Genomic DNA, 23907 nt, shown 5'->3' with positions numbered 1-23907 from the left:
CTGATGTTTCAGCTTTTTAGCGGGAATGACAATGCATCACTGAGTGTGGAAATACCACTGAGTGTGGTACACAGAGCACTCTACAGTTGTTATAAATAAGTAATTTGTTTCACTCTGAAAAACACTGCTGAGAAGCAGGGATGTGGTCCTTGCAATTTTTGAGACCATAATCCAAGGCCAATCCATGGAAAACCACCTGGGCAGTCAGGAGCCTTGCTAGCCCTAGAGGTCCCATATATTCCACCATGAATAATTCTCAGAAAATGGAAAGTGCAGAGGGGCCTGGAACAGCTATGCTCATCCACCCAGGCCCACAGCATACTGCCGTGAAAGCAATCAGACTACGACTAGCAGAACTCAGAAATGTCAAGTAAGAACTTTCAGTAAAACTAGAAACCACCCACTGGCTCAGTGGTGTAATTCCCCTAGCTACATAAACCAGAGCCAGTCTGACCTTTGCTGGCATGGGAGGGTGGAGAAAATTTTGCAGATTTACCAACGTGGCTAGTTTTTCTTAATCCTTCTGTAAAGCTGATTGGGAACGCCACGTCTCCAGTACATGATACTGGTGTACACTTTTAGCCAGTCCAAAAGTACCCAGCACAAACAAAAGGTTAAATTGCTGTATGACCATGGGTAAAGCCAACATTTGAGCATCAGTCTCAAAAACAAAGTCATTTAGCAGTTCACCAGCCCTCATACTGAGGACCCAAAAGAACCTACAGAGGAGTGACGAGCCTTAGGTGGAGGTGACAGATGCCTGTGAAGATGATTCACTCAGGTGAAAAAGGAAGCTCACTTATAGAGACAGAGCAACACACTCTCCAAATATAAGGGATCAGATGCCAGGAAAGGTGGCCAAGCCTATATCGCCAGGCTCCGGCTGGGTTCACTGGCCAGGGCCTGTTAGCTGTGTGTCTCAGTTCTCAGCAGAAGGCAGAGAGGCAGTGGCGGAGCCGTATGTCAGTGTCAAGTTTCAGCCCCTCTAAGACAGATCCCTTACCTTCAGACAGGGACAAATCATCAGCTGGAGACACCAGGTCTGCCTGAGAAGCTAGGGCTCCACTCAGATGGGTTGTAATTTGATTCGTCAAGATAACCTGTGAACAGACAAGGAGAAGGCGGAGGGAAGGGAGAAGAGAGAAGACCAAATTAATTATTAGAGCTATCAAAAGGCTGTAGTTTAGGGGAAGACTGATAAGTACGCAGGTAGGAAAACCCCAGCTCTGACTTGCATCAGTTTTATCTTTAGGCCAGAACTATCTGGCAACGCCTCCAGGTCATTCAAATCACAGAAGACCGAGGAAACAGACTGACTTTTTTCAGAGCTTAAACCACTAATCAATTCTTTCTAAATGCTGAGTAAATTGGGACAGAGAAGTGTCGCCATATTACCTGAATAATAGAAGGCCAACCAGAGAATTAAGATGAATACGTGCACACTTTATCATTTTTAAATTATATTCACAACATACAATATGACTAGCGCTGAAGAAAAGCAATAATTTAACATCTGGGTGCCTGGGGCTTCTTCCCTTGTTAACTGGAAAGTCAGAATTTTATTTCCAAATTTGTGAAGTTAGAATAAAATTCATCTCTAAAGGAATAGCACTCTTCTTCTTTTCAGTAAGTTGAATTCTAACAAAAGAATTCCAAAGTCTCACTATGTATTTAAAACACAAATTAATAGAATCCGACCTATACAAAGTAAAGTTCATAACATTTAAAATTCCTAGAAAGGACTCTAAAGTCACCTAATCCACATGATTTATTTCCACACAATATTTTTACATATGGTTCCATCAAGAAATTATTCTTTTCCTTAAAAAATCCTCATTTATAAAATTTGCTCTATTGTTTAGAAACCTAAAGGGAGAACAGAACACAGATTCTCTCCTGGAAAACTGCAGCAAGACTAACGTTACAATCATTTCTCAAGATTTGAGGTGTTCCCATCGTGGGCATCTTGGTGAACCATCTTGGTCCCTCAGAGGAAAGGTAACTTCTGAAAAACTAGGCATTTGGTACCTGGAATATGCAACTAGCCAAATCGTCGTGGTCTGTTCCAAGGGTCAGCTATGGTTTTGCTGCCACCCTGATTGGAGCAGAAATGGAAATTGTCTCCATTCTTTACTGTCCAGCTTTTCAGCCACACCTCTGTCGCTGTCTCTTGAATGGACCAATGACACGTTATAAATCCTATGCCAATGGCAGCTTAATTGGGGGCTGAGAGGGGAGCACGATGGCAGGGTCAGGAAAAGAAGTGAAGTACTCTATTAACAAAGACAGCCTGTCCAAGGTCTTTGTGTGTCAACCAGGCTCGTGTGAATCCCCAGCTACTCTGCAGCGATGACCGGATGTTGCAGTATTCCACTGAGTATTTGCTAATCTCATCCTTCCTATGCTTTTGTATTACTCATTTTCATCTGGACTGGTAAGAATCACATATGATAAGTCTTTCAATTAAAATGGCTGGAAATGGCCAAATAAAAGCCTGCTCTTTTAAGAAATAAATACTCATATTCAGGAGCAAGAATAAGCAATTATGTTCATTTTCCTCTTTATTATATAGGGTATGGGCTTTGCTGTTCAATAAAACTGGGTTCAAATTCTGACTGTGACACTGTGAACCTTGGGAAAGTTACTTGAATCTTTGAGCTTCATCTATTCATAGGTAAAATAACACCTATCATATAGAACCATTACGAGAATTGAATGAGATAATTAATGTAAGGTATTTAATATAGTGTCTGGCATGTGATAAATATCCAGTAAATGTAAGCCATTGTTGTTGCTATTATTTCCTTAAGAAGAATGTTATATAGGTTAATAAATTACTAATAAAGTACATGCCACATGCTTCAGATCATTGGATCTAACAACAGAACATGAAATCACAATTTTCTACATCAGGATATATACTTCAGCACCTGATCATTTCTACCAGTCTCAGTCCTTCCTAAGCTTAACTTAGTTTCAAAGAATTTGTGTAAAAATCTCAGTAAGAAAACGATAGTAATTATTTAAAGCAAGACCAGTAAGAAACCAGCATTGTTTTGAGAATACCATGTGATTTTTCTACCAGTGAAGAAAATAATGTATCTGTCACAGTTAAAAAAAAAAAAAAAAAAAAAGTGAAGCTTCAGGAGATCTAGACATGTAAGCTCTATTTTGGGGGGAATTCTTCTAAAAGGCGATTTGGTGAAAATGACTAGAACACTAGTGATATAGTAACAGTAATGAGAAAAATAATTATTGAATACCAACCATGCAAAGCATGTCACCATGTACACAGGGGAAAAGAAAGAGGTGAAGGCTCTGTGTGTCTTCTCTAGAAACTTGCAAGTTAAAAGATAAGACATTTACTAAGATATTCAGACCACTTTTTCTCAATTTTATTATTATTTCCCTGGTCCTACAATGGAAACTTATACTGAGATGATGGCTTTATTGTCCATAGCTAACAAGATGATACCCTGCTGAGCCTAAAACCAAACTACAGATGTGCCTCCAAAGATACCCACCCCCAGCGCCACTTCCAATGCAAGAGTAGATGCAGAAGAAGCCATTTGTACTCTCCAATGGCAAAAGAACAAGCTCCTAAGTGGTTTCGCTAATAATCCACTCCCTTTTTATCATGAGTCTGAAAGCCAAATTGCTGAAGGGATACACAGCAACCAAACTCAGGGGGTTGCTCTTGCTGAATTGTTGTGATTTTCTAAATCTGTGATCAGCAAAATGATAAAATGGAAATATTTCCAAATAGCACTGATTACAAATAATCATGACCTGGGCAGAAGCCTATAGATGTGTTGTCCTCTGAGGCAATCTGGAGACATGAAAACTACACTCCTAAAATAACTTATCAAATACTATTCCACATTATAAACAGAGTCTTAACACTATCTGCTTTCCAAAAATGAGTTCTGACTGACACTTCAGAGGGTCTTTCGGGCTGCTCTGCTCCACTGGAAAGATGAAGGCTTCTGACACTTGGTACTAAATTTGTGCGGGAGCAGCGTGCACAATGATTAGGCTGAGGGCTTTGGAGTCAAACAAACGTGAGTTCAGATCCTGGGTTCCACCACTTACTAACTATGTGATGTGGAGCAAGTTTCACAACTCTCTGGGTTATAATTCTTAACTCACAGGGTTTTGAGGATTAAACTGGATAATGCATATAAAGTCCTGAGCATAGTGCCTGGCCAATGGGAAATACTTAAATGTTAACCTCCATCACTGTCTTTGCTGATTTTACACCTTGCTTGTTGAGAAAGAAAACCCATGCCTGCTTCCCTTTTGTACAACATATAGTACGCTGATGACAAAGAACAAATATTTGCCGGTGATATGCTCAAAAAGCATAAAAATTTAATTGAAAGTGCATGCTATTTTTGCCATTTCTCTAGAAGTATGACTTATTAAAAACATACAACACACTCCACCCCCCTTCCTGCTACTACCATCAATTTCAAATCCAAAGGCTAGAGTGAGATTCTTGGACTAAGGGGAAATTTTGCTTTTGTTTTTTTGATGGTAGTGATTACATCTTTACATCTGAAGCCAGGAGGAAATGGAATTCAGCTTAGTTTACTCTTCAGGCAACAGAAGACCATCTACCTACTGAGGGGAAACAGGCAGCCCTCTACATTGTATAAAGTAACTGTTAACTCCATGCAACTCTGTATATGGAGAGACCGCTCACTCCCAGGGCTTCCTTGCAAAGCCGGCAGGTTGTAGGATGCTTCAGGTACACATGAATAGGAAATGACTCCTCATATCATGTCACATATACCTTGAGTCTCATTTTTAGTGCTCCCCTCCCAAGGCAAAATGGGGGGGGGATCCTAAGTTTGCCCCTGGGTTCTAAGTTTCCCTTGCATCATTCAACTTCCCTAAATGCATCCTACTCGACCCTTCTGTGCACTGTAGTTCAACACCTAAGCTCAGTTCAAGGGAACAATGAAGCTCTCAAAGAAGAATAAACTTCAGAGTACAGATTCATAAATAACCTAATAGGCCCGCCTTCAGAGAGAGCAGGGCTTCTCTTATAAGCTAGAGAGGAGATGGAAAAACAGGAAGCAGTTAAAGACCAGAAGAACTAGTAAGGCAGATGGTTGGGAATGAATGTCATTTTGGTCAGAAGGCAGAAGTTCCTGGGGGTGAAAGCCTAGCCAACACACAAACAAACAAAAACATATGACTCTTTTCCACTAAGTATCAAAAAGGTAGCTTCCGAAAGCAAATAGCTAGAGGTTAAGGGGGAAGGAGCAGAATACACTGGTCAGAAGAACCATCAGCCTCCAGGGTCAGGGGACTGGTGAGCTGGAGTCCACTGACCAATTGAGTCTGACTCCCCACTAATCTCTGTGTCCACTGTGGACCACCTGCCTTCAGTTGGCACATCTTTCTTCAGCTACACTAGGACCAGACTAATTTAGGCTATACCCACACCCCATGCATGTCTCCTGCCCCTGGTCCAAGATAAATCCTGCCTTAAGGGGCCTCTGTATGTGTCTAGTCTGATCTACCCTACACTGAAGTATTAAAGACGAATCTCTGTTGGGAGCTCCACGAGCAGCCACTTAGTATATTCCAGCCCAGTGGAAAATGGTGGAGAGAAGAGAAAGTGGGACAGCCCTGGAGAAATCAAAGTAGGGAACTGTCAGGCCTAAAGGTCCAGCTTTTGATAAACAGCCTCCTTTTATTTGACCCTTGGGAGGTGACAAAGAGGGAGTTTGTGGTCAATCAGGAATAGAATAAGTTGGAATGGGATATCTGGCCCTGTTCGGTCAGCAGAAGAGAGATTCATGGTCAACAAAACAATAACTCAATATTTATAAGTCAGATTCTTTTAAGGACCTAAGAATATAGCACATGCCCTCATTCAGCTTTCTGTGGGGGCAGGTGAGAGGTAAATTTTTTTATAATCCCTGCCTTCCAGAGAGTGAACTAGAGTCATCTGCCTGAGATTAACAGTCTAGATAAGAAAGGGGGTCTACAGGCCTCCCTGCCCACTCTCCCTCCTAAGACAGCACTGGGCAGAGGAGAGGAGAGCCAGGAACTCTCAGCCCAGAGCCACAGGCAGGTCCAGGCCTTGATGCCCTGGTCTCCAGAATTCAATCTAATATAAGTAACGAACAAAGGGATCTAACATCTAGAAATACATTAAAAGATTATGAAAATGCTACATTGTAACAAGCCCAATCTTGTGACAAGAGTCCTTTCATACTCTGACGTTAATAAATAACCACAAACCAAGTAGCTCCAGCTTCTACGGAAGTGTCAAGCATTTGAGGCAATCCTAGCCCAATTCTGCCGGTCTTTTTAGTGGCTTTCGGTGGCTTCAGATGCATGTGGCTGGTCACTTCCGAAACCCACAGGAGGCTTGAAAACTAAAGCTCTTCATGTCCTTGGTGCGACAGAGTTTAAGGATCCCTGGGCTAGAGGAATCACGAGGCAACCTCAGGCATCTCGGGGGCATTTTTATGCCCAGAAGGACATCTGCTTTCTCCTCCCTCCCGCCCATTCCCTGCTAGAAACCTGCTACAGCCTAACACAGAGAATCAGAGAAGTCTCAAGACCACTTTAACTAAGCCTGAAGGGCTAGGTGCGGTGATTATCCTAATACTCACAGCTCCCAAGGAAACAGGCAGCCCACTGGATAACCTGGCCAGCCAGAGAAAGGGCATCAGTTGAGTGACAGAGAGAGACCTCAGGGCTGCCTCTGCCCCCAAACTGCCTACCTGCTGTCAAATCTAGCACTCTCAGATAGACAGGGCTCTGAACTGTAATGGAACAGAACTTTTTGTAAAAGAATATACATGTATACACATATATAGATGTATAACCGAATCGCTTTGCTGTACACCTGAAACTAACACAATATTGTAAATCAACTACACTTCAATGAAAAAAAATAAAGTGACTGTAACCAAACCTTTCTCCAAATAATATATATATATATATATATATATATATATATGACAGGGCTCTGCTTTTCATAGGTTTTGAAGGCAAAAAATGTTCGGATTTTTCCATAAGATCTTATTTTTAGACCAATATTATTTCAGTATAAAAAAATGACCTATCTGCTTAAGGTACGCTTTTTTAAAATGTTACTTTTGGTATCTAAAATGATCCTAATTGCCAGGTATGACAGTGATGGAGCCTTTCTATCTAAACACAGGCCTTGAATAAGTCAGAAATTCTGAGTTTTAATCCTGGCTCGGTTAAGGGTTACTGAATGCCTTGCTCTTAAGGAGACAGAGGCCGGAATTTTCCTGTGAGAAATTGGTAAGGTTCATTGAGTCCTTTCATCACCAAGGCTTGAGAGAAAGGCCCTGGAGTGGTTTTCACCATCCTCTCCTCATGCTTCCCAACCATGACGGTGTCTGCCCCAGCCTATCTGCTGAATAGGAGCCGGGCGTCAGAGGGAAATGGGGGATGGGGAGAAGAAAACAGGCGAGGGCGAGAGGCAGAGGTAGAAGGCCAAGAAGGGCGAGATGGGTGCTCTGGGTGCAGTGTGGGAACAGGGTAACTCCCCCCAAAAGCAGGTGTAGACAGCCATACTCGCAGACTCACACCTCTCCCCTGACTATCCCCCACCTCCTCCCTTCCGGTCACTTCTAGCTTTGAAAGGAAATATCCAATATTTGAGGAAAAGTCAGACCAAATATTTTAGAGTGTGAGTATCACAAATCTGGTTTTACTCTTCACTGGCTTAGTTTTGCCAAGCTCTGGAAAATTATAAATCATTCCATTATGAAAAAAAGAAATCGTTTTTCTTTAGCTTCAGCCCAGAGAATATCAACTGTCAGCTCTAGAATAAAGAACTGATAGGGGTTTAGTATTCCAGCCTGCTATTTCCATCTTGAAGGTCCGCGTGACAACAGTTTTCTGGGAAAATCTGAAAGGCTACGGGGGATTTTCCTTTCGAAATATTTGTGGTAAAAGGACCAAACTTCAATTTGGCTTGAAGAAAAGATTATTGTGGAAGTTAGGAAGCCTGCCTTTTATTTCTGGCTCTGTCACTAAACTGCTGTGCAATTTTGGGAAAGGCTCCTAACCTCTCTGTACCTAAAAGTGAATCCATAAAAGACATGAAGAAAATGAGTGTATTATGACCATAAAGGTAGCAGCCCACTATGAAAAATGTTTCAAACCACATTAGCATTAGTGTTGTCCTTAAAATTCCACCACTATCATTGATTCTCATCATGTCCAACCTTAGGAAATCCATCTTACATAGAACCAATTGGCAGTGCCTGAGGAAGATAGGAGGGGAAAAAAAGAATAAGGGAGATAACTTTAAATAATTTTGTGTTTATGGTGAGGATACTTTCAATCTTGATAAAATCCACACCTCTTATAACAGACCTGAAGAAGAAAACCTCTGTTGTAGATTTCATTGTGAAATTCACAGGTAAAGCTAGTAGGAGAGTCCTTAAAGCAGATATTGGCCCAGTATGAGGCAACATAGATGGAGGAAGAGAAAAGAATCTCCTCGGCTTTGCACAAACACACACTCACTCAATCACAAAGGGATGGATGATAATACTGCTTTCACCTCATTGTAGCCATTGCCTCGACCACTGTTTAGAGACAATGCACTGAGGCAGAACTGTGTCTGCCATTTTGGCCAAAAGAAACACACAAGAGAACAGCGCGGCACAACAGGGTGGCTTTCTCCTTGGCCTACTTCTCCTGGGGTACGCATGCAAGAGGATGTAGTGGAAACCCTGGGCCGGCAGCTATTGTGCCGGAGATGTAGGCGTGAAGCGCTCGGCTTCCACTGTCGGCTCGCTGTTCCACTGGCCCCAATGGGGCTGAGGTTAACACGTGTTGGTTCCGGGCCTCAGATGGGGCGACAGTTGTAACGGGGCCACAAACAGCAGGTTGGTGTGCTGTTTCCACCTTCAACCCAACCTCGGCGGCATCCTGTCAGTGGTGTGAGGCCCGCTGCAGGAAACAACACGCACCACTGGTGAACGGCGACAGTGCACTCACAGTGGCTTCAAATGGTGCATACTCCAACTGGGGGCAGTTCTGCAGTTAGCATGGGAACAAAAAAGTCTCCGGTCAGCCAGGGCTTGGAAAAGAACAAGGCCGCTTGTCAGATGACCCTGAGGTTCACGGACACGGAAGAAACCTTCCTACCAGCCTTCAATGCACTGTAGCCTTTCCCGTGGCCGAGTGCCTTTTGTGTGGAGTTTGTTTGGTTGTCTTCGCCCGCACCCTTACTGCCCACCGAGCCCCACAAAAAGGCAGGGGAGGTGAATTTCCAACAACCCCCTGAGTTTCTGCTGACCTTTTTAGGTGTTTTTGTTACTTGGGGGTGCTTTCTATTCACGTGTACGCCTGGTCTCTGGGGATTCCCCTCCCTTTGATTTGCAAAGAGGATTAGAAAGACACAGCTTTGTGATCTGTCCATCACAGACGGCTGCTATTAACCGATTTCCCCTCCTTAGACTCATTTGAGACCAAGAAAACACTTCTGTTGAGTCACTTGCTCCCTGGGAATCTGAAAATACGGTTCTTGGGGGAGTCCAGCCTGATAAACACTGACCTGGCTATTCTCCAGCCCCACCACACTGTTAGTGGCTTATAGGAGGGAGGAGCTGAAGCCCAGAGGGGCCTCTGAGGAACCTCCAAAGGAGGATATGCCAACAGTGGTCTGACTCCTTGTTTCTCTATTTCACGGAGGCAAATGGCAGCCTAACCAAGGGCTCTCCAAACTCAGTAACTGGACGTGTGCATTCAACTCTGTCTCCAGAGTGAATCTGTGGCATAAAATGGGAGCAAAGGTCACTCACTATCTGTTCAAAAGGAGGTCAAAAGGGCTGCCTAGGAACAAATTTCCAAGGCAGCAGCCTCATCAGATATGCTCTTGAACAAAACTATTTATTTGACGTCCTCAAGGAAGGGATACTGTGTAAGGTGTTATTTAAAAACAAAAGGTGGGGGGAGGTTGGGAGCTGAAGCAATGTTGTCTATGTCTATACTTAAATACATGATATCAATAAAGGCAAACAATAATCAACTTCGATTAAACAGAGTCAACATAGGAGAGACACAAGAAGAATAGGCCCAGAACAAATACATTAAAATGGCTAAATATTTACATGGTGAGTAGGAACAGACTTCCTTCCACGGCAATGCCCTTGGAGTGGAGATCTCCCATCATGGCCACTAACAAGCCGACTACCGATCACAAGCTATAGGCCCATAAAACAGATACCCTGGCCAAGGGCAGGTCACACTCAGTGCCAGATGACAAAGAGGTCTGCAGTCTCCAACACCCACTCTGGTGGCTTGGGACTGGCCACCTGGAGCACCGACCCAAGAGCAAACGTGAGGTGGTGTCAGACCTCTGAGTTGCTACAGAGGATGGTGAGGCGCATGCGCTGCTAAACTTGACCAATATCACGTGAGTTCCATCCTGAATTCCTTCCTTCCTCACTTTCAGTTGTTCACCTATGATCATGTTCACCTCTCACATGACGTCATTACCAAGAACGATCATGCCATTTTCCACGAGTATGACATTTTAAATTTTTCAGAGTTTGTTCACAGAATGGTCTTAGCTGACCCTAACTACCTAGTGAGGGAAGCTGAAAAATAGCTGAGGCAGCTGTTGTGTGTTAGAAGGGTGGGCTCTGCAGTCAAACCTCCTGGGTTTCTATCTCAGTTCTCCCACCTACTGGCTGGAGAGTTTCAGGTAGGATACTTAATCTCTCTCTGCCTTTCTTCAACTCTGTAATTGGGACAACAATCATACCTACTGTGGGGATAAATGAGTTGACATATAAAGCACTTAAGACAGTGCCTAATACCTAACAGGTGCCTAACAAATATTAGCTCTTTATTCTATCCACTTCAGTTTTCCCAGTGAAAAAATTGAGGCTGGAGACCTCTACATTCTATCTCTGTATTTCTCGTGGTTTGCTCACTCGGGCTAAGTGCCCCAGTCTGAAATATCCTCCTTTACTCTTCTTTAAGTTTCCACCTTTCCGGGGCCAGTTCAAATCTTCCCTCTTCCATGAAATCTTTCCTAACTACGCTGGCTGCCACTGACTTCTCAGTTCTGGATATCCCCACTCTAGAATCAGTACCAAGTAATTCAGTACGAGAATTTTTCTCTAGTTATGTCATCTGTGTTATTCTTATCTTTCTACCTACAGTGTAAATGTTATGAGATTTTATGTGCTTCTAAAGGAGGGAAAGGAGAAGGGGGGAAACTAACATCTACTGAGCACTTCCTATGCATCAGACCCTGTACCAAGCACTTTACATACATTAGCTCATTTCATCCTCACCTCGGTGGAGTAAACATTATTATCTTCGTTTTGAAGATGAGGAAACTGAGGTTTACAGAAGTTGAGCAATTTTCTCAGACCAAATAGCACGTAGAAGAGCCGGATTCAAACCAGATCTGTCTGGCCCTGTAGCCTACACTGGTTCTACCACATAAAAGGCTCTCAACGTGAAAACTCACAGCCTTGTGGATCTTTGTTGATTAATTTCTTCAGAGCAAGGCATTTGCTGACATCAGATTGCCCAAGCTCTGTGCTGTTTAATGCAAAATCACATGTAAAGGAAAACTGTTCAAAACATTTAAGAATAAGACAAACTTTCAGTAGCAAAAAGAAACCAGTTGACTGTTAGATTGCTGTCTGGTAGAGTTGGAAACATTGAGTCTTCAGGCCAGGGAGGAACCATGCTCTAGCAGGTATGGCAAGAGAAAGGACACAGATTCCTGAAGTCTATTTCTGTCTTGGCCACTAACCACTTTGCTAATATTTTCACTTCTGCTAAAATGAGATGACAAGAGTTTCAGAAGAAAAGTTGCCACATAAGAGCAGAATAAAAACAGGCAGTTAGCTGGTTAAAAGTGGTAGAGCCACAAACAACTTCGGGATCTAGACTAGGAGTTCACAGCTGGGACAAATTCCATTCAGGCATTTGTCTTTCCAGCTTCACGTCAACTCTTAGAGAGCAGCACTGAGTATGGAGCAATCCTTAAATCTAAATGATAACAGTATCTATGTCTTTTTTTTTTACTTTCTTCATTTTTTTTTTTAAATTGAAGTATAGTTGACTGACAATGTTGTGTTAGTTTCTGGTGTACAGCAAAGTGATTCAGTTACATACATATTCTTTTCTGGATTATTTTCCATTATAGTTTATGTTTTTAAATACCCTACAAGGGCTATCTTTAGTTTACTGAGGATCCATGTGAGTCACTCAAGAAGTTTGTTAGGGCTTCCCTGGTGTAACAGTAGTTGGGGATCCGCCTGTCAATGCAGGGGACACGGGTTCGAGCCCTGGTCTGGGAAGATCCCACATGCCGCAGAGCAACTAAACCCGTGCACTACAACCACTGAGCCTGCGCTCTAGAGCCCAAGAGCCACAACTATTGAGCCCGTGTGCCACAACTACTGAAGCCCGCGTGCCTAGAGCCCGTGCTCTGCAACAAGAGAAGCCACCACAATAAGAAGCCTGTGCACCACAACAAAGAGTAGCCCCCGCTCGTTGCAACTAGAGAAAGCCTGCACACAGCAACGAAGACCCAATGCAGCCAAAAAGAAAGAAAGAAAGAAAGAAGTTTGTTATTATCCTACTTGAAATGATGTTTGCATCTATTTTCAGACTGGTTACTCCATGCCAGGGTGGTACTAAGTGAGAATCAACAAATTGATTCTTAGTATGTTTGGTAATCAATTCATGAAGTGTATTAGTGCCTCTGCATCCTGGAGGCCCCAGTTTTACGGTGAGGACACAGCTGGGATAGAGGTAGTAGGGGCAGAGGTTTGTTCTGGGTCTTTGAAGTCATCCAGCCAGGAGTCTAGGCCTGCAAGGACTGGTGACCTCGGCAGGTCTGTGGCTATTCCTGCAGCCCTTTAAGGTGCATCATGATCCTTTTGCAAAGAAGGACACAGGACCTGTGGGTGGTGACTGTCATTTCCATATATCTGGAGTCCCACTGAATTCAGGATCCTGGAGCTGTGGGCGAGTCTCGTGGAAGACTTCCGGCCTGGGAGGGATCACTGCTGGGAATGGGGGCCCAGGAATGGGAGGCCAAGCAAGCTTTCTTCTGTCTGGTTATTGACAACACAGTGTTCCTTCTCACGGACTCCTCCTGCCCTCCCCAGGACCACACTGAAATGACTAAACCTGCCGTCACTCCAGTGAATCCACTCAAATAAATAAGTCAATCCTCTTTAAGTTTGTGGTCTCAACTCCTTGTTGGTTTATTGCAAAATTAAAGGGCACACAGAGTAGAACCATCAATCAGTAACCAGCAGAGGAATAAGCTCTTTGTGGAATGTACTGAGAAGCAGGAAAGAAGATGGAAAAAAAATGAAAAGAAACCTCATGAAATGGTCATTTGTTAGGAGAACAGAGGGGAAAAAAAAAAATCCACATTTCACATGCAGCATAATTTAGGAAAAGTCTTATTAAAGGTTTCCTATCTCGCCAGGAGAGCAAGCTCAGGAACGCAAACAAAAATCCCTCAAAATGATCTGCCATTTATTAGTGCTGGTTTCTTGTGGGTTTTGCTGTATTCCATAGACACAGCCAGAGATCATGGGGACGAGAGGCTGGAACAGTGACTCAGCAGGCTCAGGACCGGGGAAGGAGAGGAGATATTAACTACTGTTTATTATAAAACAAATAAACAAATACAAACCGTCTCCCTCAGCCCTTTCACCCCAACCTGACCTTCCCTTAGCACCCTATTATTTAAAGTCAAAGCACCTAGTACCATGCCTTATTTGGAATTTTTAATAAATGCTATTTGATGAAGGTAAAAACTGAAGAGCAATATATAGTCCAGGGCTGAGTCCCCAACGGGTGCCAAATACCTCACTCAATGCCCTATTTACATAACCTCGTCAGTCCTCATTGCAATCCTATGAGGTGACATTATTCTTCCACTTTAAGGATAAATGTATTTAATAACGTGCCTAGCTTACAGCAAGCAGCTATGCCTGTGTCACCCCAAAACCACTCTTTCAACCAGATACATCAAATTCAAGCATGACACCAAGAAAACTCTTATGGCATTCTAAATCCTGCTGGAAGAGATGAAATCGGTAGTATTGGAAACAGCATAATGGTAACTCATCAGTCCTATGTCTCCCTTGCACATTTTCTACTCCAGGTAAGTCCCTTCTCTAGACAACTAGTATCAATATTCTTGCCCATTTCACAGGAGAGGAAAGCAAGGTGCCAAGGGGTGTAGGGAATTGCTTACACTAATAAAAAGAAGAGCCATTAGACCATAACATGGCTTTGATTCTCACCCGTGGCAAAATGCAGCTTTTGAAATAACTTGCTAATGGGGAAGAATTCCTTATAAAATCTCATCTGAATCTCCTTAGCATCTAGTGATAAGGTAGGTATTACATCTCTTTCCACATCAGAGAGGAAAAGTGAGTGGCCTATAGTTTACAGCATATAAATGGACCCAAACCCAGGTCTCCAAATCCCATGCTCTTTACATTCCTTGACCCTGATAGGGAGCACACCTCGCAAAGAGAGGCAGACTGATGGCAAAGGAATGACAACCACGAGAAAGCTGGGTCTCAGTGTCTTTCTGAAACAAGTATGAGCTGCTTGTGAAGTTGTGATGCCCAGTCCAATGGAATCTTGGCTTCACTTCTTTTCTCTACAGAGACGACTATCTATATAGTGCTAGAGCCTCTATGGTCTCTCTGAGGGTAGTCCTCCATTACTAATGCGAGGCTCATTATAAGTGCTGCTTACGGTTTATCAGAAGTGGTCCCATTCATTAATTCAGCCAAGGAGTTCCCGAGAGGACAGTGGAAGCAAGAGAAAGCCATATCTGGGACTAGGTAGGTTCAGGGCAAGACTGCAAGGAGGTTAAAGAATAAAGTATATAATTAGGGCTTCCCACCGCAGGCCTCACCATCTTCTCTCTGATCTAGGTACCCCATGGACTTTGTGCACTCATCCTTCCCAGCACAGCTAGACTGGAACCCCTCCCAGACCTCCTTGCCCTGGCCTGCACTACCTTGCAGGGCTTTGAGAGCCCAAGATGCCACCCCTGTACCATCTACCACTGCTCATAAATCTATACAGCCCTTTCTTCTCTCTTTCTAAAGAACTAAATCTTAAATAAGTCTTAGGTGACTTTGGCTACAGATCTTCAAGTTACCAGGTAGGGCCCCTAGTGACATACCTACCAATGGCTCTAAAGCAATGGCTCTGAAGTGGTACAGGTGAGTCTTGAATCTCCAAGCTCCATGTTAATTCCTCTATACATTCTTTCCTTCCCTCTTCTGAAATAAAAAATCTGGCTCTACATCAGACTGACAGATTCCCCTACAGATCTCTGAAGCATAGTTGAAATATAAGCTGGATATCTGACAAAATAAGATTACTCAAGTAATTTATTTAATTATTAAAATTTTAAATATTAATAAAATATTTCTTAAATACCAACTATGGTCCAAACAAAAAGATAAGACTGATATTTGCCTGTTAAAAAGGAGAAGTAACATGAGTAGGTGAACAAACTAGAATGAAAGGGAGCAAATAAATAATCTTTGTCATGAGAAGGATGAAAAGAGAGAGCTACAGGAGTCTAGAAGATGCGGAGAGATGACTTCTCACTGGGGGACTCAGGGAAAGTGTCATTTGATCCGGGCCTTGAAAGATGGGCATCACTTAGTCATTGAAAGTTATGTAAAAGGTCATTCCAAATGGCAGAAGAGGCCCCAATATTGTAAAAATTTGGATCTGCAGAATATTTCAGAGGAGGGCCTTAAACTCTGGAATACAGGAGTCACTCAAAAGGTAACCAATCTGCATCTTTCTACAATAACAGACCAGACATTTACACCAGGAATTCATCTGTCTTTAAAAGGAGATCTTTGAAAAAATGGAAACAGGCCCCTCAGGCAAGAGACACTGGAGAAAACTTCCCCTCGTCATGAAGCTTCTGAGGTCTGCACATCCCAGCCTTTCAGGAAGGAGATGCAAGGTGTCTCCACAGTATCATCCTGCCACTGAACTTGGTTCCTACAGGACAGGTTCTTGCAGTAAAGAAATAATACCGTTTGTCAGTCGAGAGAGTCAAGGGCGTGTTTGTGTGTGTGTGTGTGCGTGTGTGTGTGTTTCAAACTGCAGAGCTAAGTTTCAAACTGTATTTAGAAGCTAAATTCTGCTAAAACACATCAAAGGGTATCAGGCCCCATTACAGAGGAAAGGAAAAGCCCTAATTCATATGCAACGGGGTTTAGGAAAAATCTTTATGAAAGACTTCTTAGTGGAGTAAAAACTAAAACAAAACAATAACCAAAAAGTCCTCAAATGACTGTGTGTCATCAGAGTCTGTCCTGGTAGTTTCCCTCCAATTCCCTCACAGGCAGAAGAGACCCCATTAGATTTCAGAGTTTTCCTACCCTGGAGAAAAAAGGCATTATGAGCCAAAGCAGAGTCCTCTGATTTGTTCCACTTCTTTAAAAAAAAAAACTATCTTTTTCCTGCCAGTTACTTCTCAATATGACTGACAAAATTTTCCACTTTTCTGTTTATGTTTTCTAAGCCAACAGCAAAGCTCAACTAAGGTTCAAATAAAAACAGTAACCAATACAACATATAAGCATATTGCTTTCATGTAAATTTAGTCACTTATTTGGTAGTACATGAGGGTCACAGAAAAGCCCCCTGACCCCAACCTAGACTCGGAAATAAGGCAAATAAGATGACCCTCTGGGGTTAAACTACGTAATCAGCACTTCTTGGCTCAAAGCAGAATCACACAACAAAAGGATAGGTTATGTGCTCCATAAAATAATGGATCTAGGCAACAATCATCAATGCATGTTCATTTGGTGAACCAGTAGGTCAAAAGTTGATAGGGAACTTGGCAATGGAATGATCAGACTACCATCATCTGAATACACTGATCTATTTAATCACCATTAAAGGTGGTACAACCAGACATTATTGCCTTATGATGATAAAATAGGAAGTATACAGCACTACCTATAGAATATTTTTGCCTAAAAAAAACCTAAATCCTAATCTAATAACCACTAGTTTATGAGATACGGAAGAACAAGTTAAACAGCACCATGACGAAGCCACCAGCCCATCACTAGAACGTGTGGCATTCTACATCCAATTTCTCCGACAAATCAATGTCACAAATAAAGCGGGGGGTGGCGGGGGTGCGGTGCTGTAGATTATAAGTGAGGAAATATAACAACCAAATAGAATTTGTGGACCTCATTTAGATCTTTACTCAAACTAAACAACTATAAAAGGACATCTTTGAGACAATCAGGGACGTTTGAATACGGGCTGGGTAGTAGAGGATACTAATGAATTGTTCACTTTGCTAGGTGTGCTGAAGGCATAGCAGTTATGGTTTCCAGTGCCCTTACCAATGTAAAGAGGGAGAGTGGATGGAGAAATATGTTCCACAGACAAAATTAAAAATACATACCAGGGAGGGAAGGAGCGAGGAAGGAAAAAAGGGAAGGAAACATAATAATGGTACATTTTAGTAGCTTGCCATGAATACTTACATTGGCGCAATAATGTAAATGTTAAATATGGTTTTAACTAAATACTAAGATATAACCATACTGGAAAGAGGGAAAGAGTGAATAAGTGGTCAATGGTCATTTCCACAGACATCATCTTCAATGGGAAAATCAAAAATAGAACTTCAAATATATCGTTTAGAAATATGGAGCTAACTAGCAGAATCAACAAGGAAGGAAGGAAACACAGTCATGGTACAATGATTTGAAAGTGGCTGCTTCCAGAAAGTAAGAATCAAAGGGGAGAAGCGGATGTGGGGCAGGGAAATGCTGTTTTTCAGTATAAGGATTATATGATTATTAGATTTATAAAACTATATGCATGTTGTATGTTGATGAAAGACAAAATATAAATTAAAACATATATCAGAATGACATGGGGAGGAAGTTAATCAGTCAAAAATTAATATAAAGGATAGTGAGAGGCAGAAGACCTAAACAGTCATCTCACCAAAGAAGACATACAGATGGCCAACAGGCACATGAAAAGATACTCAACATCGCTAATCATTAGAGAAATGCAAATCAAAACCACAATGAGGTATCACCTCACACCAGTCAGAATGGCCATCATCAAAAAGTCTACAAACAATAAATGCTGGAGAGGGTGTGGAGAAAAGGGAACCCTCTTGCACTATTGGTGGGAATGTAAATTGGTGCAGCCACTATGGAGAACAGTATGAAGGTTCCTCTAAAAACTAAAAATAGAGCTACCATATGATACAGCAATCCCACTCCTGGGCATATACCCTGAGAAAACTCTAATTCGAAAAGATACCTGCACCCCAATGTTCATAGCAGCATTATACACGATAGCCAAGACATGGAAGCAACCTAAATGTCCATGGACAGAAGAATGGATAAAGAAGATGTGGTGCATATATACAATGAAATACTACTTGGCCATAGAAAGAATGAAATAATGCCATTTGCAGCAACATGGATGGGCGTAGAGATTATCATGTTAAGTGAAGTTAAGTCAGACAGAGAAAGGCAAATATCATATGATATCACTTACATGTGGAATCTAAAAAAAATGATACAAATGAACTTATTTACAAAACAGAAATCTACTCACAGACATAGAAAACAAACTTACGGTTACCAGAGGGGATCGTGGGAGGTAGAGGGAGAGAGAGAAATTAGGAGTTTGAGATTAGCAGATTCAAACTACTATACAAAACGTAAGTAAACAAGGACCTACTGAATAGCACAGGGAACTATACTCAGTATCTTGTAATAACCTATAATGGAAAAGAATCTGAAAAAGAATATGTGTGTGTGTGTGTGTGTGTGTATAACTGAATCACTTTGCTGTACACTTGAACATAACACAACACTATAAATTAACTATACTTCAATTAAAAAAAAAAGGATAGTCAGAGAAACAAATGGCGGCAGCACTGATTCCAAACCCAGCTAGGGCTGCCAGGGCCCCCAGTGCGTGCTACTCCCGGGAGCATATAGATCACCTGACAGGCAGAGCTGGACTATGGAGACGGAGGCAGCAAGCTAACAGTTCCTGATACCATAACCAACTGAATCACTTAACCCCTTTATGATCAATTCCGTACTTATCAAGTAACCTTCCAATATTTCGTTTTCTCATTTAACCTGCCTTGAGGGGGAAACATGCTAGCTAGACAGGCATGCCTCTCCAATGCATAGAACAGCTTTCTTTTTCATTTTAAAATGAATAATTTGGCATTCTGCTTTTATAACTCAGTCCCTGTGAGCTCTGGGACCGAGAACAGGGCCACATCCTCCTGAGTGTGATAAGCTCTGGGTCAAAACTTGGGCCGAGGCCAGACAACCAGGCAAAGCCCACCTTGCCAGACAGCCTGGCTCTGGCTAGCAGCCTCCCCTTCAGGAGCTGCGCCAGCTTCAGGGTCCTCACCGCATTACCTTGAGCTCTTTCATAACAACCCAGTTAACCCCTATTATTTCCCCATATTAAACTAAACAATGGAGAGGCACCCGTGTTTGGCCACTTCCAGGAAGATGCAGTGGACACCTGTGGCTCTGTTCAAGCAAATATATTCTTCATCTTTCGGGACCCCACAGGGCACTAGGGGCAGAAGCTGACGTCCCAGAGCTTTATAAATAAAGGAATGCTCAGAAACTTAAAATAGTAGTAGAATATTTCAACATTTTTTATAAAGAAACATAATAATAAACATTACTGAGTACTTTCAAAGTGCCCTTATATGTAATAGCTCATTCAATCCTCGCAAAACCCTGTGGTGTGAAAACATTCTATTTTTATTTCCCTGTACTCATTAATTTACAACAGTGGAGAATAAGACACAGTGAGTCTTATTCTCCACTTGAATAACTTGGCCGGGGTCACCTGGCAAGATGAAGCATGGATTCCCATCTGGGTCGTACAGCTGGAGGGTTTGGTTGAGGTGAAGTGTCTTGCTGAGACTCACACCACAAATCAGGAGCAGAGCTGGGAAAAGGCATCTCTCACAGAAGCAAGTAGAAGCTGACAGAACCCTGGAGACATCACCATCTCCCAAAACCACGGCTACTGGAGCCAATTCCATTAGCTGTGAATGAGCTGACTCAACACCCAAGTTACATAAAGTCCCCCCAGTGATCAGTGGGTGGAGCAGAGACCCTGCGGCAACTCAATCCAAGAATTCAAAAATAACCCCTGAAATCAAAACCGAATTGATTACAGGACAAAGAAGGGAGTATGGCACATAAAAACTGTTCACTGTTCCAGTTTTAAGTTGAAACAAGCACATCACAAAGATGACAGGCATTTGCTTTACTCCCCCTGGAGAAAGGGAATGCAAGGAAGACGGCGACATCAATTTCGGAGAGTCCCAAGCTTCTAACAATAGCGCTTTTTTCTCAAACCTACCATTTATTGAGCAGTTACTTTGTGCAAGCAGTGAGGCTAACTTGACAAACGTTATTGTCCCCATCCTCCAAATAGCTCAAGTTAATGGATCCTTTACTGAGTTTCACATGGATTACCTCCCGACCACTATCCTACGAGGTAGGCCAGAGTATTATATCCATTTGGCATGTGAAGAAAGCGAGCTTAGAGAGTTTACAAAAATTGCACAAGGTACTGGGAGAGCCAAAACCTGAAGGTAAAGCCCAGACCCCAGATCTACTGGAATGCAAAGCCTTGCCTCTTAACCATCATGTCACGTTGCCTCTTTATCTCTTCTGATCTTTACAACACACCTCCAAGGTTAGTGCCATAATCTTTACTTTACAGATGAGAAAACTGAGGCTCAGAGAGGTTAAATCACTTTCTGAAGACCAACACTGGTAAGTGGCAAAGCTGGGGTTCAAATCCAGGATCATTTGACTCCAAAGCCCCAGCTCTTCATCACGACATTGTATCATCTCTCCTTTCACTGGGATGTCAGCTCATTCATACAAGGACTATGTATCAAGGGCTTAACTACACACTAGGCACTGTTCTAGGCTCTTAGGATACACTGTGAATAAAACAGCGGGAAATCCTTGCCCTTGGGGAGTCTATATGCTGGCAATGGGAGGCAGACAATGAACTCAGTAAGTGGTAAAGAGTATAGCATGTCCAAAAGTGGTCATTTCTGGGGGAGACAAACCAGAGTAAAGGGGACCTAGTATAAAGTGTGCAACAGTTGTGATTTTAAACAGAGTGGGCAAGAGAGGCTTCATGGGAAAGCAGAAATATGGACTTGAAGGCGCTGAGGGCAGCAGGCATGTGGACATCAGTCAGTTCTCTATCTCCTCAGCAGAAATCTTTAAAGAGAAACCCTCTAGCCCTTTACCATCTTATCTCATGTGGAAATGCCAAGAAAGCAGAAAAGTTCAAAAGCCAAGGGCCTTTGCTTTGCCCCCTAACTTGCCGAAAATGCATACTGCAAGGTGACAAGCAAATACGCACACAGCTCATCCACTACTACAGATGGAAATAGTAAGGCTGGTGACTGTGCATAGGCAAGGGGGAAAGAAGGGGTGCTAAATGTTTTACCTATCAAGAATTAGCTCCCAAAGTAAGCGGCCTTCCCCAGGCAATCTGGGCGATGTCTTTGTCAAGCTCTCAGCCTACAGATGTTAGCATTATACAACTATTCCCATAAAACTGCTCCGCATAGCAGCCAAAGACTAGCTGAACCCCTGTGACCTAAATGTGATATCTCTAGCAAAAGCAACAAGACAAGCTACATCACACTTTCCATGAGTACACAAGGCCTAGGCCATCCTGCTGTAAGAGTTTATTACAGAGCTAGGGTCACCCGGGAGTTCAGCCTATGTCTGTGGGAAGTTACAGAGATAAGCTCTTAATACAAATAAAAAAAGAATTCCTCTATTAGGAAAATCCTAAAACGCCATCCTTCTATTCCAGAATTTCTAATAAGAAAGAGCTAAAGCTAGGCACTCAATTTTGGTACTTGGCCTCCCCTATGAATGGTCCCTGGTTGAACTGTCTTCCCCTTCAGTTCACAAGCACTTTTCTTTGGCCATATCTGAGGATACAGCAGTATATACCCTATATTATCTCCTGTATTGGGCTAGATCACAGGGCATCTCACAAAGTAGGGGAAATGAAGTAGCTTTGTAATGGAAGTTAAGATAGAAAAGTGATTACCAGACTTAATGTTAGTAAAGTCTTTCAGACTATTTGAAATTCATTTCTAGCTTTTATTTCCTTGTTGACCAATGGAAAAAGAGAGTCGTTCTAGAACAGCTGTTCCAATCGGCAGCTTCAAATCAAGTAAGCAGCTAAACCCAGGGCCCTGATCAAGGACCTGTACTACAGCCTGAGATCACACCACTTTCCACGATGCAGGTTCTGCAAAAGAAATGAGAGAGGGAGAGAGAGAGAGAGAGAGAAGGAAAAGCCGAGAGAGGTAAATAACTTCAGATTCCATCCCTCACTGAGTCACATGCTATATGTTCACGGAGCCCCACTGTGTGACAGGCATTGTTCTAAGAGCGATAACGGAGAGCAGGACTAATAAAGTCTCCATCTGCCCTGTGGAGGGACTGCCCATGCTAGTCAGGGTCCAGCAACATACAAGGAAACCAGGAGATGAGCCAGACAATTTCAGATATGATGAGCAACATAAGGGAAAAAAATACTGCGTGGGGGGCTATGGATGGGAGGGTCAGGGTAGGCCTGTCTGAGAGACGGCACTTGGGCTGCGATCTGAGTGGTGATTCAGGTGGCACAGAGTTCAGGGCAGAGAGTCCCAGGCAGAAGAGATGAGTGCTAAGGTCCTGAGGCAGAAACCAACTTGGAGCGCTCTAAGAACCCAGAGAAGACCTGTGTGGCCGGAGGTCAGCGAGTGAAGACAGAGGTCAGAGGGGTGGGCAAGGCCGACTCTGGCGGCATCTTGGAGGCCAGCACAAAGGCTTTGACTTTGGATTTCCGGGTGGTGGAAGGCCACTGGGGGGTTTAAGCTAGGGGATTGACATGATCTGGTTTATGTTTTAAAGTGTGCTGATTCTGAGGAATGAAACCTTCAACATTGAATCCCCCTGGCAGATTTTGGTACAGATTTTGTGTTCTGTGAAGCCCACTTTAAATATTCATGAGGGTTCAATCCCTCTTGTTTGAAAGAAAGGGAGGGAGAGAGGGAGAGAGCGAGGAAGGAAGGAAGGGGAAAAGGAAGGAAAAATACCCACTAAGGCTCCTCTTCTTCAGGCCGCTGAGAGTTGGGAGAGGTGTAGGGACTGAAACACAAGGACTCAGAAACACAACACAGTAGGAGAAAGACCCATTAAGGGTCTAGACTGGAGCCAGGGGAGTGCTCTCACAGCCCCATCTTCTCAGGGGGGCCAGAGGGTGAGACCTGAGAGGAGAAGGTGTCTGATCACACTGCTCCAACAGAATCTTAACAGTAGTGATGGCCCTGAAGCAGAATATTTCTAGCCGGAAAGACTTTCAAAGAATTCCAGCTCATGCAAGGCAGAATGTAATCCTGTTCTATCAGTCAGCAAGTCCTTACTACATCTCTACCAAATGCAGGGTAGGAACAGAAAAAGAAGAAAAAGTGAACATTGTGTAAATTACAGACGCAGTGCCTTTGAGGATCAGAAAATCTCCTAGGGGAGCTAGGACAGAAGAGGGAAAAGATCTGCAGTGGCACAGAGCTACCTTCACATATATGTAGACATTTAAAGGCAAAGCTCAAACCCAGTCTTTGGATTCCTGGTCCATCACTGTCTCAGATGAATGAACTCACAAGGCCCATGGTTTATAATTCTAATTGTAATGAGATGGGATCAGACATTCTTGAGGAATCTGTAACTCCTCCTGCTACTGCCCCAAGAAGACAAAGCTCATCCATAACCAGCCACTTGGTTG

The 23907-nt window shown here is 42.9% G+C and overlaps 1 protein-coding gene across 3 annotated transcripts in view; it reads right to left on the bottom strand.

Annotated features, from left to right (window-relative positions):
- Positions 1-23907, bottom strand: part of RAD51B (RAD51 paralog B) — a 647199-nt gene that overhangs the window by 197082 nt on the left and 426210 nt on the right. For all 3 annotated transcript variants that reach the window (XM_060293640.2, XM_030855332.3, XM_060293639.2), the window contains exon 8: positions 1004-1100. In XM_060293640.2, the coding sequence (XP_060149623.1) occupies positions 1004-1100 (97 nt within the window). The remainder of the gene's footprint in view (positions 1-1003; positions 1101-23907) is intronic.

This window comes from Globicephala melas, chromosome 2 (assembly GCF_963455315.2).
Source record: "Globicephala melas chromosome 2, mGloMel1.2, whole genome shotgun sequence".
NCBI lineage: Eukaryota > Metazoa > Chordata > Mammalia > Artiodactyla > Delphinidae > Globicephala > Globicephala melas.
This window is presented reverse-complemented; position numbering and strand designations above follow the sequence as displayed.